At 42.6% G+C, this 14,769-nt stretch overlaps 1 protein-coding gene across 1 annotated transcript in view; it reads right to left on the bottom strand.

Annotated features, from left to right (window-relative positions):
• Positions 1-12,844: 12,844 nt before the first annotated feature.
• Positions 12,845-14,769, bottom strand: part of MEX3B (mex-3 RNA binding family member B) — a 9,982-nt gene continuing 8,057 nt past the window's right edge. Inside the window, exon 5 of the mRNA XM_019471322.1 lies at positions 12,845-12,908. Coding sequence (XP_019326867.1) covers positions 12,845-12,908 — 64 coding nt within the window. The remainder of the gene's footprint in view (positions 12,909-14,769) is intronic.

Genomic DNA, 14,769 nt, shown 5'->3' with positions numbered 1-14,769 from the left:
CACCTGTGAAAACATACCTGTGCCGTGCCCCAGTGTTGCCACGCATCCATTTTCTTCAAAATCTAAGGAATTGCCTGGAGTCTAATTACATTTTATGCTAAAAAAAAAAAAAAGAAAACCAAATTAAACTCACAGCATGAAAATTGCCTATTTTTGTGCCATCTAAAGCACTGATTGATCTGATAGGGAATTTCCCCTTAACTTCCAATAACCAAGCAGCTTTTAGGGGGCAGTGCTAGTGGTTCTCAATGCAGTCACTACATTGCTGTGACTTCTCCATGAAAAGCCCTTCCTCTACCTCTACCCGACATTTGGCCTTTCCCTCTACGCTGCTTTCTCAACATACCTTCATCTTCCTCTGTTTTGCTATGTCTGTTATATTTGTGCTTCTAAAGCAAGCCTCCCCCTTTCCCATTTGCATGCAGAAGAATGTCTCCAGACCGATTTGTACTAGTAGGTTTTCCCTCGAAATTAAACTATTTGAATTTAGAAAGTTTAGCAGCACCTGTCTAGATAGGTACGAGCAGATGATCCGGGTGATTGCAAATGCTCATTTCCCTGAAATAAACCACATCTCACTGTGTGACTGGAACATCTGGATTCAAAACCTTTATTCCACCTAGTTGCCTTCCCTGTCTTTCGCTTCTCACTTTGTGCGTGCAAGTGCTCGACATGCTCAGGTAGGTGCTTGTCTTGAGATAGGTCCATGCTTATCTGTGGCTCGGCCTTTTCTCTCTGGTGTTATTTGCTGTTTCCCACCAAAATCTCTAATTCCTAGCTTTCTTTCAGCTGTTTATGTGACGCAGCAAAGGAGGAGAAATCCCTCCAGCCCCTTCACCCTCCACACACACGCCAGTGATATGCTATTTACATCTCCATTCCTCAAGCAGAACATTTTAAAAGGATGCGTAGTGGGCTGCAGCTCGGAGCCCACTCTTGAAGTCATCTCCATCTTGCTCAGTCAAGGTTAGCACCAAAACCTTACACAAAAACACAATCTGAAGCAAAATTGTCACATCAGACCCTCCTTTCACCCCTGGGCATCCCTCCTGAGAGGCAGCTTTTCCCAGAGGTCCTCCCCAGTACGCAACCCAAGTCATGCTTATTCTCCCTTCCCTAGGAGGGGTCTGCAGGCACATCGTCCCCTCCTGGACCAAGGGCAGAGACAGCCTGTGCATCACCTTCCTGCCAGAACACAGCTGAAGTGGCTGTGTAAAACGAAGGTCCCTGCAGACCCTGCAGCACGAGCCAGAGCTTTAGGACAGCACTGGAGGGGGCCATTCCCAAACCCCAGAGCACCCTCCTCTCTTTTGGCTTGCCTCTTCCATTTCGCAGGGCACTCTCAGCTACGGGAGCTGGGAAATAGAGTAGCCAGACCGCTCCGGCCCTAAGAGAACAAAAAGAGCGTGGCAACATGAAAAAACATGACTGATCATTTCCAAGTCCAGGTGTATACCTAAAGATAGTGAGGAGGAAATGAATAAATAACTAAGCTTTTAATAAGTGCATCGGTGCAGGAGAGACCTGACAGGGTCTAATGCAAAGAGGAGACACTGTGAGACAGCCTGGCTTCTGCACCAGAACCAAAAAATCCAGTAACGCGTTGAAACGAAAACTTACATCCACCAGCGAGACCAAAGCCAGACTCTAACTGCCTGAAAGAAAAGAGCAAGCAGGGGAAAAAAGAGATAAAAAAGAACGTAAATAGTGGTGTATCACACTGAAGAGAGACAGAAAAGAATCTGGAGGAGCTTCTTCAAAGGGCACAAAATCCCCTTTCTCTTCCAGCTCGTGATATTATACAGAGATAACTTGAATAGCCTTCACAACAGGAAGAGCATGTTTCTGACAGAGACAACATGCATTCCCCGAGTTACCAGCCACAGAGAACATACCTGCTCTGTGAAGCCTTATGTGTGTGATCACACAGGCAAAGCAACGTTTACTTGCTGTCCAGGCAGTAAAGGTACATGATAGGAAAATTCTGGATCCACTGAGGCCAGAAAGAAAGCACGTGTTGACTCGGGTAGCTTAGGATTCACCAGGGCTTTTGATATTCTGAATGCTTCAATGCATCGGGGCAAATCCTCACCGACTCTCTGCGCAATTCATCTGCTGCAGCTTGTCTGTACGCTACCGTGACCTGAGAGGCGAAAGGTAGGAAAGGGGTTGGATAAAAACACACGGGAGCTTTCTACATGACTCTCGGCTAAATAAAAGTGTTACCTGTGAAAACACTAAGAAAAACAAAGGCATTTTGCAATTATTATCTGATAGTAATGGTAATCCAACATGACGGTAGGTCTCAAAAGTCAATATATTGAGTCTGCTGGTAAATATTATTGAAAATAACACTAGTCAAGTTACTCAACTTTTCAATAACCCAGCATGCAAGATATGCTCGTCTTGCACAAATTGTCATGCAGTTTTCTAGACACATAGAAGAGCATCTCCTGGTACACTGCGGATGTTGGTATGCAGTACGTGTTGTTGACATCAGGAAAGCAATCCTGGAGTGATTGCTATGTCTCCTAATACAATGCCATGTAGTTATTCAGCTCCTGGAATTCAGTTTTAAGCGATTCAATCAGCTCTAATAAGAAGAAATAGTAACACATTAAGCAAAGTTCGGAGAGACCAACAAACCAAAATGCTGTTTCACTGCGGCCACCGTCAGCCTAGCTGCTGCACGTTTCTTACTGGCCCTGTTTTTCTGTCCCGGTACAGAGAAATTATTGTTGAACACTAGGGATTAACCATGCTTGCTAATTCCACAGCATCTAACGTAACAAGATGCTTCGCATTTCTATTACACTCTCCAATCCAGAATTTTAAGCATGTTTTAATGGAAGTTAACTTATCTTCGCAGCACCCTAATACAGCGAGCCAAGACTATTTCCCTGTTTACTATAACTAAATTGAGAGGCGAAATCCAGTGATTTACTCACATCAGAAGGCACAGCTGCAAGACCAACTCTTAACTCTCTGTCCTGTGTATGTCCCACAAGACCATAACAAGTGTTTTTGTTTGCTATGATATTCTCGGAAATGCTTGCAAGCGCCTCAAGGATCATTTTTAGGCTCAGTTACCCCCTCAATTCATTAAAACGGTTCGAGCTGCCTGCTGCTCCAAGGACGGCTGACCCCTCCGTCAGAAGTGGACGTAGGAGTGTCCTTCACCACGCTGAAGAAACGCCACACATCTTAGTATTACTGATTGCTTTACACTATTGAAATAAAAGACATTTTTGCTGTAGGGAGAGCTGTGGCATGCTTCATCAAAGACCCTATTCAAGCCATGGCAGTAAGCTGGTCAGATTCAGCTTTCATTTACAGCAGCGTCGGGCTAGGGATAATTCGTATCACTTGCATGAATTTGCTCTGCTTTCAGAGACTCCCCCTCTGAGGAATCTGACCGAACAGGTCTGATCTTCTCTCAAATACACTGACTTTAGACACGTGCAATCACAGTGATGTCACCAGTGTTAACTGTGATTTACACTTGCCTGAGATCAAAATTAGATGCAGTGCACTTATAAGGAGAGAAGAGAAATCTAACAGTAAAATACAGACAGTCAACTCTGCTCTTGCAAATCACGGGTCTCACAAATCTCCATTTATCAGTGAAAAACGTAATCACCATGCATTTGCAGGTGTTAACTAGAAGATTCACCAGTTTTTCTGATTTGCCATTATTTACTGCTGCTACATCAATTATTAACTTAGCCTCAGACATCAAGTCTTTCGGAGCCTACTGGCTAGTTTCCTGAAAGAGCTAATGAATTCTTATTTATGGTTTATGCAATTTTAGCAAATACACTGGCATTCCAATCTATAATGGAACTACCTTCCAAAACCAACACAGGGCTCTCATGATTACTGCGTTTTGATGTTTACAGAAAATTAGAGCTTAGATAGTAAACTGATATTAGCTACATATTCCTGCACAGAAATACAGTAATCATCTCTCAAATAATTCCCTCCATTTCTGGAGTGCTTAAGACTCTGATTCATGCAAAAACATTCAGTTCAGCAAGAGGAGAGGTGATACGGGGAGCAGAGGAGATTACAGAGGCTATCTTTACTGTGGGTTGATCCCAAAACTACGGGAAGCCCAGCAACTGCAGGGAAAGAGCAGGTAGCGACCAGCCAGACATAGCCTACCCGCAAATCCACCGCGACGTGAACCAACCCCTCTGATCAGAGCAGAGAGACAGGGAGTGGGTTTTAACTCCTTCACAGGGCTGGAAGATGCCCCTGAATGATTTTACCGTGGATGAGACAGGTACAGCGGTACTACAGCCGTACCCTGCAGGGTGCTGGAGGTGCTAAGCCTAACTGCGGGGAGCTGCTCTGCAGCGAGCAGTCAACTCCTTCCTCCACAGAAGCACGGTAACGGCTGCCAGGGGTGCTCAGGTGGAAGTGGAGAGGTGCAGGGTAGAGCTGTGTCCCCTTAGAGCAGAGATGGTGAACAACGGATCTGAGTCTCGCGGGGCCGGGGACGGAGATCACCGGTGTGGCTCGGACCCTAATGACCGACACAGAGCTCACCTCGAAGTCCTGCAGCGGCTGGGAGACAGCAGGCTCTGGTGAGTCCCATGAAAGAGTTTCCACGTTTCTACAGGCTGAGCAAAGACTCCTTTGTCCTTCCTCTCAGCTTCTGGATGATCCAGGCTGGAAATGACAAACCAAGAACACTAAGAAGCTACAGTGACACCTGAAGCTTTACGGGCTGACACGCGTTCAGGAAAGTCAACAGGACCAAGCCCTGATATGTGAAACTCTACGTTTGGCTAAGTTTTTTCATGTGAAAAGGGGTTAATTTTTTTTTTTTTCCTCTACAAGTGAAAGTATACTCACTGATGCTGCTTTTGGTTTAGGGGGAGAAAGGATTAAATCAGCGTGGCTCACTCAGTCTGGAGAGAGAGTTGTGCTATTACTGTAATTAGCAGCTGCATTGTAGAGGAACTGATAACAGCCAGCCAACATAAACCACTGTCAGCTGAAAACCTGCCTCAACAATTTGGGGTTTGGAACTGGAGCCTTTTACTTCTGGGAGAAAAAGAGAACAAATGGCATTTGGGTGGTTTCACGTCTTTTTGCTCTCTACTTAGAAAAGTCACAGCCAGCACCTTAAAAAACGAATTTTACCAGCACTTAGCCTTTAATATATGCCAGCGGTAGCTGATCCTTTAGAAGAGGGAAAACTTTTTAGAAGGCAATAATGCATGAAGGGAGAGGCAAAGAAAGACGATCTTAAACAATACTAAAAATAAATGTAGCTTAAAAAGATCCCTTAAAAACAGCTGTTGACGTTAGAGATTTAATTAAAACTTAATTAGTTATACGTTCTCCTTTGAAATGAACAAGCACATTACAGCCTTCATCTATAATGAATTGCCTTTTACATTCATACCTTGCTTTTGCCTGTAAAAAAGGCAGGTTTTTACAGGAAGTGTTGTAAAGATAGGGTAGTTCTACCTAAAATTTTACAGTCAAAGAAAACATAAAGTGATTTTTTTTTTAACCTACCAATACAAAGCCATAATCATTGTGCTTGCAATGTTCGTAAGATACCTCACAAGTGTTCTTAAATGCACAAAATAGAAGAAAAGATAGAGATAAATGGATGAGGGATGGTGCCTGCAATAAATTAGGATTCCGAAATAGGTCACTAAAGACTAAATCAATTTGACTCCTTAATTATCATTTACCTGAAAGAGAAATGCACCGTAAACTGCTCACCCTGCATGGATTTGTACAGGCAATGTGCAACCAATAGCTTTCCCTGGGGCTAATGCTTTATGGAAGCACCATTGACCTGGTTTTCTATGGAAACTACACGGATGTTTTCAATTCCAGCGTGGAACTGCAGCCTCGGTCATAGCCATCAAACTCCGCATTAGACATTCATGCAGCATTAGGCATCCCGTAGCTGCCAAGGGCCACACAATGAGACATTGTCTGTCCCAAAAGTCATATAATTAGGCTTATGGGAACAACACCAGCGGATGGTGCATTGAGCATATCCTAATTTTGGATAGGCTATTCTTTGGCTGTCTGACTACTAGTTAGCTGGGGAAGAAGTGAAGCCTGCTATTATCAACAGACAACTTTGCTGCTAAGCCAGAGTGATGATGAAAGGGCCATTTGGCTTCAGAATCACCATTGGGGAAAGGAAGGGCAGCCATATAGCAGAGACACACTCAGAGACAAACAGGAGACCCTACTTTTAATTACTTTTTATTTTTGCAGAGTGGGTGACCCTACCTTCTGGAAGCCATCTCTCTATCTAGAGTTACAGCGTTCTGCTACATCGGCTCAGTAATGGCCCAGCATCCATTAGAACATCTAATACCAAAAGGCTTTAGAGGCAGCAGTCGGCGGGATGAACACAGACTTTGTGTCAGGGGGAGAAGTGTGAAATTCCTCTCATTAGCAGCGCTGCACGTTTGTGCACAGATTCTCTCCTTGAAAGACTGACCTCCCGCACAGCCAAGAAAGAGCTTTCCAAGAACCATGTGACTCCAAAGTCTGAGGACATTTTTCTGCTGAGTGGGTTTTTAATTCAAATTAGTCATAGAAAGTTACATTTTTGTGGCCTGAAAACATCTTCAACTGCGTCAAACACGAGTAGTTTCATAATTGCATGTGATTGACTTTTTTTTTTTAAAGAAATGACATAAGGAGAAAGAAATATGAATGTTTGTGGAGCTTTAAACCTCCCGCCTGCACTTGTGCAACAGTTGCAAATAATTAAAAGAAAAATAATCTTGTGATTTACATTTTCAACAACAAAACGTGTGTCGAGTCATTTAGGAATGTGATTGGTCTCTAGAAAGCGATACAGACAGCAACTACACTCACTGGCAACTGTGGATTCAACATTATGAAAAATTAGGTATACATTTCATAGTATTTAATTACAGCAAGGCTCAGACAAATTCCACTGTTTCCAGCTATTCTTGCCATTTTAAAACATGTGGTCTAAGACCTGCACAGCTGTAGTCGTATCATTATGCAAACAGCATCCCAGCCATGAGTAGTAAGAATAGATCTTATTAGCCGTATAAATTACGAACAATTTCACAACATCAATTCCCTTCCGATGCTTCGTGATGTGAGACATCACTCCTCCCGTCCTCCCTCACGCAGGAAAAGCTCTGTTCAGTGATACCCAGCCACATGCACAGGGATTACTAGATGGGTGCTGTACGCTTCTTTGTAACGCTAACGTTTTCATCTCCATTAAAAAAGGGCATCAGATTTTAAAGCGTTAGTGATGTTACACCAGCAGAGGCAAGAAAATTGCTAGCCGAAGTTGCCTTTCCGTGTCCTCAACAACGCCTACCAGGCCTATACGTATAACGCTGCGATCACGTATTTCTCCTTGGTCAAGCACACCACACCTGTAAGTGCCACGGGAGGAAGAGAGATTCTTACGCTCGCTGTATAAGGTTGTTCAAATAACATGTAAAACCAGAAATCTGAATATTTCAGATTTCAAATATAATCCAGTTCTTTGTTTGTTTGCTCTAGACCAATATGATTATCACATGCTGGCTACTGTGAACCGATTAATTAGGAAGTATCAGTAATAATATTTTGTACTTACATCAGGACTTCCACCTCAGGATACTTCAATAATGTCAATTAATGAATCTCCACAATACTGCCTGTAAGTAGGTGTCATTAGTTCATTCACAGATGGAAATCCTGAAGCATGTAAAAGGTGAAATTAATTAGCTGAGATGATACAATGACTCGGCAGCAGAACCAAAGATCCTGAAAAACACTCCTTTTTTCTAACTCTTAAAGGGGCATGATTTACTTGCCCTTTGCAGATAAATCATGGAAATAATTTCCAAACGTGTAACAGAACCTTTTGTGACTCTACCAAAACCCCTATTTATAGGTCATGCTCTCGCTGAAATTTTCTTTTGATTAAAATAGCTTCTGCTGTTTAGTACACCCATCAAAATATGAAGAACACCGAAATCAAATAAAACCTGCCACCAGATCTATAGTGAACTGGAGCATCGCTACTGTTTTCTCAGGTCTAAATTAAGGCTCTTTTGTAGAGGGTAAAAGTGAATAAAACATAAAAACAAAGGACAAAATAAGAGACCGCAGACTATTCACCCGCTCATGGCAGTCACATTTACCAGGCAATTGCCATTCATACTGATGTAAAGTGGGCCACACAATTCTACCAGGTACGAAAGGCAGACGAGCCCTTATACACGAGAGGAAAAAGCACTTTACTGTATTTTACCTCCATCACAAGTGGAAAACCAGTAATGAGGAACATCAAAAACCTCCTTTTGTTCTCCGTTTAAAACTAACAAGGCACTTCTCTTGGTGCAATCTTATCAAAGGCTATAAATTTCTCGAGACAGCTAATCAATCACGTTTGTAGCGGTAAAGGTATAAGATGCATTTAGTATGAATGTATTTAACTGACTGATTTTTCTTAACCAATAATCTTCTTACCAGTGGAAGAGCTATAAGTTGTTACAAAAGATATGGCAAAAACTCCCCTACCAAAAAAACCCAACAAACCCACATTAGGGAGAAATATTACCTGTGTGCCTTGGATAAGATTTTATATGCAAACAAGCTTTATTTGCCAGAGTTCAATTTATGGGGAGAATTAAATCCTGAGCCAGGGGGGCTTCTGCTATTGGTTTCATGGAGCCCAAATCTCAGAAAAATGCAGCCCAGGACGGATACCGGTGGTTTCCGTAGCCACGGCCCCACCTGATATTCCTTAAGGCCACAAATTCAGCGTCACACGATAGAGGCTATTTACCCAGACTGCACAAACCTCAGAAGATCGGGGCTACATGGTACTCACAATATTGTACATATGTGCATGTTCATACCTAGGTCCCAGTCAGAGTTGCACGTGCCATACGTGTACAGATAACATCAAAGGATAATCCATATACCAAACGCTTAAGTGTTTTTGATACAGCTTCATCACTATATAAGCACATCATGATACAACCGAATTCACTAAAACTAAGCCAGAATAAGCTTTTTACTTTTTAATCAAAGTTAGAAATTAGATGAGATGTAATTATTTTACATATCCAACTGTGGAAGCCTCATTAAAATCCTTAACATTAAGTAATAAAACTACAATAAAACTTCTTCTAGTATTACAGCAGGTTTCCGTTATCATTAATGCACTGAAAAAGGAAAGACTTTCTAATCCATGTTTTTCTGGAGGATTTTAAGCAGTCACCAGTGTACGCAAGTATATATTGAATATATGGTCACATACTTATATATATATATTTTCTGAGAAGAAAGTGAGAGAACACAGTAGTTGTGAGTATCTTCCCACATCACTCACCATTGGATAGAGCACTTATTCATCTGCAAACTCGGACCCTTTGGCATTTCCCAGGTAGACTGTCATAAAAAGGTAAATCAGAAATTCAGATGATTATACAGACTGAAGCATCCCTTAAGTACCTGTCCTGGTTTCAGCTGGGATAGAGTTAATTCTCTTCCCAGCAGCTGGTACAGTGCTGTGTTTTGGATTTAGGAGGAGAATAATGTGGTAACACACCGATGTTTTAGTTGTTGCTGAGCAGTGCTTACACTAGTCAAGGACTTTTCAGCTTCCCATGCTCTACCGACTGAGCAGGCTGGAGGTGCACAAGAAGCCGGGAGGGGGCACAGCCAGGACAGCTGACCCCAACTGGCCAGAGGGACATTCCACACCATGGGACGTCATGCCCAGTACATAAACTGGGGGAAAGCTGGCCGGGAGGGCCGCTGCTCGGGGACAGGCTGGGCATCGGTCGGCGGGTGGTGAGCAATTGCATTGTGCATTGCTCATTTTGTATATTCTTTTATCATTATTATTATTTTCCCTTCCTTTTCTGTCCTATTAAACTGTCTTTATCTCAACCCACAAATTTTACTCTTTTTTTCTTCTCAATTCTCCCCCCCATCCCACTGGGGGGGGGCAGTGAGCAAGCTGCTGTGTGGTGTTTAGCTGCCTGCCGGGTTAAACCACAACGCTACCTTAGATTTAAAATAGTCTTTGTTGCCTAATTAAATCATCTTTACTAGAGAGACAACAGGTACAGGAAACACAAATAAGCAGAGGCAGGGTGAATAAGTTAGTTTTTGCTCTTTCTAGATCAATTAAACGCAATACTCACCAGCATGCTCTTCCAGCGGCAGAATTCCTTCTCACTTCAGTGACAGCAAAGCATCATTTCAATTTCCAAAATGGCAAGGCAAGGAGAATGGAGAAAAAAAGACGGGTGAGGGGGTTGGCAGAGAGGAGCGAGAAACATCAAACAAAAAGCAATCTAATTTAAATACCTTACTGTATTAGATTCTTACTACTAGATTTAAAGTTTGATTTTAAGTCTCATTTCAATCGATTTCCAGGAAAAAAAAAAAAATCTGAAGAGTAAATTTAGCTTAAATTGATCATTATAATTTATTTGGCAACAAAATAATACAGTGGAAAGACCTTTCTTCCAGTAAAGGACTCTGGCTTTGATGTCTGATTGTTATGCAAATTCCGTGGAGTACAAGATATGGACAGAGGAATAATTAAGCTCAGGACTTTGTATATAATAATTCTTACAAATGTAAATGTATCCTTTTTTGAGATAATTATGTGTATACGCAGTGGGAACCATACACATACATTAGCAAAGACAGGAAAACACCCCGAACGTGCAGGTCGTCGCCGATCCCTCCACCCAGCCGGTTGGGACGGCAGGGCCAGCCTGCTCACACGCGCCGGGGGCACCCACACCCCCGAGCAGTTCCAGAGGTTGCAGAGGAGCCTCTCGTGGCGGAGACCCCCCCGTACAGTTTTCAGCACCAACACATAAACATTTGAAAAACAAAGCGATCTTTGTTCTGGAAGATAAACATTGACCATATACATCTATACATTTCAAAGCACTCAATTAGAAACTGAACTTTGCCCCTTTCTCAGGCTTTGAAATATTCCTGCACCAAACACAGGCCTTTATTCTCCTTTCGCGTGGGCATCCCTCTCCCTCTCCTGCTCCCGCACGCCATATGGTCCCAGACCCTGGGACAAATTCTGCTCTGATTTACGGCCTCGTCAGTCCGAGGGACTGACCCACGGCATAAATCTGGCCCAGGATGCGTAGCTGGGGGCAGTGCACATGTGTAGCCTGCACGTTCCTCTCCACGCTGTCTCTGCTCACGTGCACTCCTCTCCACCAGCCAAAGACAAGGGATTTTTACACCCCACCAGCAGGAGCAGATTTGGGTTTGGGGCACATCACTGCAACCCAGCAAGCAAGGAGACGTAACGCAACAGACACCACGCGTGCCAGTACACCTCTGAAACGCCCTCCAACGGAGGGGGACACACCGGCCCCGTGGTGGCCAGAGGGACCGGGCGGTGGAAGCGCCTTGGGTGGATGCTGCTGACCCCGCCGGCGTGCCGGCCGGCAAAGGGCCGGCTCTGCCACCACCAACAGGCACGCACGTTTGGAAGACAGGGCAAAAGGCACTCGCTGCATCATCGGACGCCAAAGCAAGAGTAATCCAGACCGGTCCCTCCGCGGGTGAAATAATTCCCAAAGAGGAATGAACACAATCGGTTTTCAAGGCACTGCAGCCCATCTTCCCGTCTCGAAACAATACGCACGTGGAGCATGCGCAGGGGGTGAAACAGCGTACAGAGGCTGAAAAGGCATCCGGGGCCACGGACGGAGAGGGGATTGCCTTTGTTTCAGCCACAGTTTGGTGAAGAAAATACCAAGATAAGTCCTGCGAGATGAACACGGACGGCGAGGCCGGTTACATTTAATGAGGGACTCGGCAGCCGAGCGGAGCAATGCCCTGCCACATCGCCCAGGTCGGGGCGTTTGTCGAGCCGCAGCGCAAGTGCTGTTGGTTACAGGGACCACGGCTGCTCAGTCGTCCATACCACTGCTATTAACGCCATGGAGACGCGCGGTCTTGTCCGTTAAGGGGAAAAAAAAGGGAGGAGAATTTAGTTTTCACTTTTTGTTCATCCTCTTTACCTTTCGGTTTCACTAAGCTCGGAAAATTAAGCAAAGTGATCAAATTCACTTTTTTTATTTATAGCCATTTTCACAGCTTTTCCCAGACAACAGCACAGGATGTTTACACTGAAACAAGAAATTGATTGACGCATTTTGAGTACATTTCCTAAACACCCATCATTAAGAAAATATACCCTTGGACTTAAACTTCCTGATGCCTTTAAAGTAACCCAATTTTGCCAAGGTTTTTTTTTTTTCAATGGCCGTACCACTTCTGTATTTAAGCACATCTTCTCTGCCACTCTCTGGATTCTTTTCCACGGCATTGGGGTTTTTTTTTTCCCCACCATTCAAAACGACAAGCTTCCTGAGGCAAATGCAACACTCAGCGAGGGATTTTAACTCTATAAATCAGATGATAGCACAATCACAGTTCAATGAAAGAAGCAAAAATCAAATCAAATCAAACAAAGAGATCCCATCATCCCCTGCCGCATCCTCCCTCCTCCCCCTTCCCACCCAACCAGCAGCTCTGGAGTCCATAAAGGAGCGCAGAGCAGAGCAGCTCTGGCATACACTGCTAAGCACGAAGTAAAACATATGAAATACGCTACACAGCTTGGGTTGGGTTTGTTGTTTTCACTCACCCGCTGAAAAGTGCACCGGCACACTCGAAAAGAAACATTTAAAGTGATCTGCAGCTACCTTCTGAAACCTGCTCTAGCACACTTTACCCAGCAAGTTCATTCCAACATGTTGACTACAATCAGCAACAAAAATATTGCGGGGTTTGCCCGGTGGGTTCGTAGGCTCGCTCGTCAGAAAGCGTCTGTTACTTCCTTCGCCCCGGTACCACTGCAGGCGTCATCAAAAGCAAACAAACTACACGGCAATAAATTTTTTATTCAAATGAGCTTGTCAACACCAATTACCCGAACCACAACTGCCAAATACCAAGAAGCACTTTCAAGAGCTCAGGAAGGATACTAGACAGCACCACTCTAGAAAACACCGAGTTTGGGATGCGGTTCTGAGGTCCCTGGGCACGGCGGAGCCAGGACCTGCAGGATTCAGCCCTCCGTCAGCACATCACAACAAAGGAACCTCCCCTGCTAGCTGCTTTTAGATCAGAAAGCTGCCAGCTCTGTTTCTTACATACACTTATTTGCTAAAAGTAACAACTCTTACAAAACCAAGTATTTTTCATAACTAAAAATTCAGAAAAAATTAGTGTTTTTAGATGTGGAGTAACCCCAGCAATATGCCACATATTAAAAAAAAAACAAAACATTATTTTTTTTCCTTAAAACCGTGTTACAAGGTATGATCGCTGGCAGGATTATTCTGGAAGCCTTCACAAGCTAAAGAGTTCCAGCAACATTAACATGACACAGTGTGAACTGCCAACATGTTCCAGTGCTGCAAGCGGGCAACAAAAATTCCAGAAGAAACTCTCAGCACACCCAATCAAATCACCAGACAGAGTACTTCTCTTTTTTTTTCTGTAATATTTTATTTATATAGAAATACTTAAAAAAACATGAAGTAGCACCATTACTTAAGTTTTACTTTTATTATGTAGAACTTTAAATGTCAGAAAAATAAAACTCTTGATACAATTTCAAATCTTGTCTCAGCAAATATAATATTAGTATTTGACCATGAGGTTAAAGGCCCTTTATCATAAAATAAAATATACTTTGTTTTTAAACTTTGCTCAGTAAAGTACATTTAAGCTCAAGTAACGTCACCAACATATACATAAACAAGTGGTAAACAAATGTATTAAAATAGAAATACTAAAACTATAGTGGTGCAACAGAATTTTTGTAATTTCCACTGAATTCTATTTATACAAATGTTAGAAAGCTTCAACAGTTCCTTTTGACATACGTTTATACATTTCCATTTTTGTAATAATATAGAATAAAATATGCTTTATATCACTGAATAGAAAATATGCTGGGTGAAGCAGATTTAAAAGATTTTTTTCTGAACCTATAAAATCTCCATCCCAACAGAATACTGTTCAAAGCATTATACATTTTATGGTTTGTAATTCCGTTCACAATTGTGTGATATTAAAATAATACAGTGTTCTTTGCCATAAGGCCATACTAAAATAAAAAAGATTTAACCCAGCTACAAAAAGTTCACTGAACTTAAATTAAAATACTTGTAAACATCTTTGCAATATGAAATATAATTTTTCAAGTCAAAAAAGAATAAAATACTTCAATCTGTATTAATGCAATTTATCTTTAAAACCTTTAAACGTTTTTAATATATATAAGAGATATGTTACAGTTTCGTTGGTTTTTTTTTTTCTTTTTTCTTTTTTAAACTTTGATAAAGCTGCAGTATCATGGTTTTTCACAGGAACTTCTTGCCCTTTCAAGAACATTCAGAAAAGTATCCACCCATAGATTTAATTATTTCGCAATAAGCATCCTAGGAACTACCAGCACGTTTCACTAACAGTCCACACACCATTGTCATCATCATAAGCATCCTCTACTTTCAGTATTTTTTTTTTCTCTTTTTCTTTTTTTTTTTTTTTTTTTTTTGCTTGTTTTTTTTAAAAAAGGGGGAGTTTTGGAAGCTTCGTATTAAAGTACAGTGTAAAAACTAGCCTAGCACTAGAATGGAGTCGCCCGTTATTATTTATAGCATGCACCCGCTGTCACCACCACCCCCCCAGCCCTCCCTCGGCGCTCTCGCGGCCCGCAGCCCGCACCCCTCC

The sequence above is a fragment of the Aptenodytes forsteri genome, unplaced genomic scaffold, assembly GCF_000699145.1.
Source record: "Aptenodytes forsteri isolate BGI_AS27 unplaced genomic scaffold, ASM69914v1 Scaffold1, whole genome shotgun sequence".
Taxonomy (NCBI): Eukaryota; Metazoa; Chordata; class Aves; order Sphenisciformes; family Spheniscidae; genus Aptenodytes; species Aptenodytes forsteri.
The sequence above is the reverse complement of the archived record's forward strand: the minus strand, read 5'-3'. Positions and strand labels throughout refer to the sequence as shown.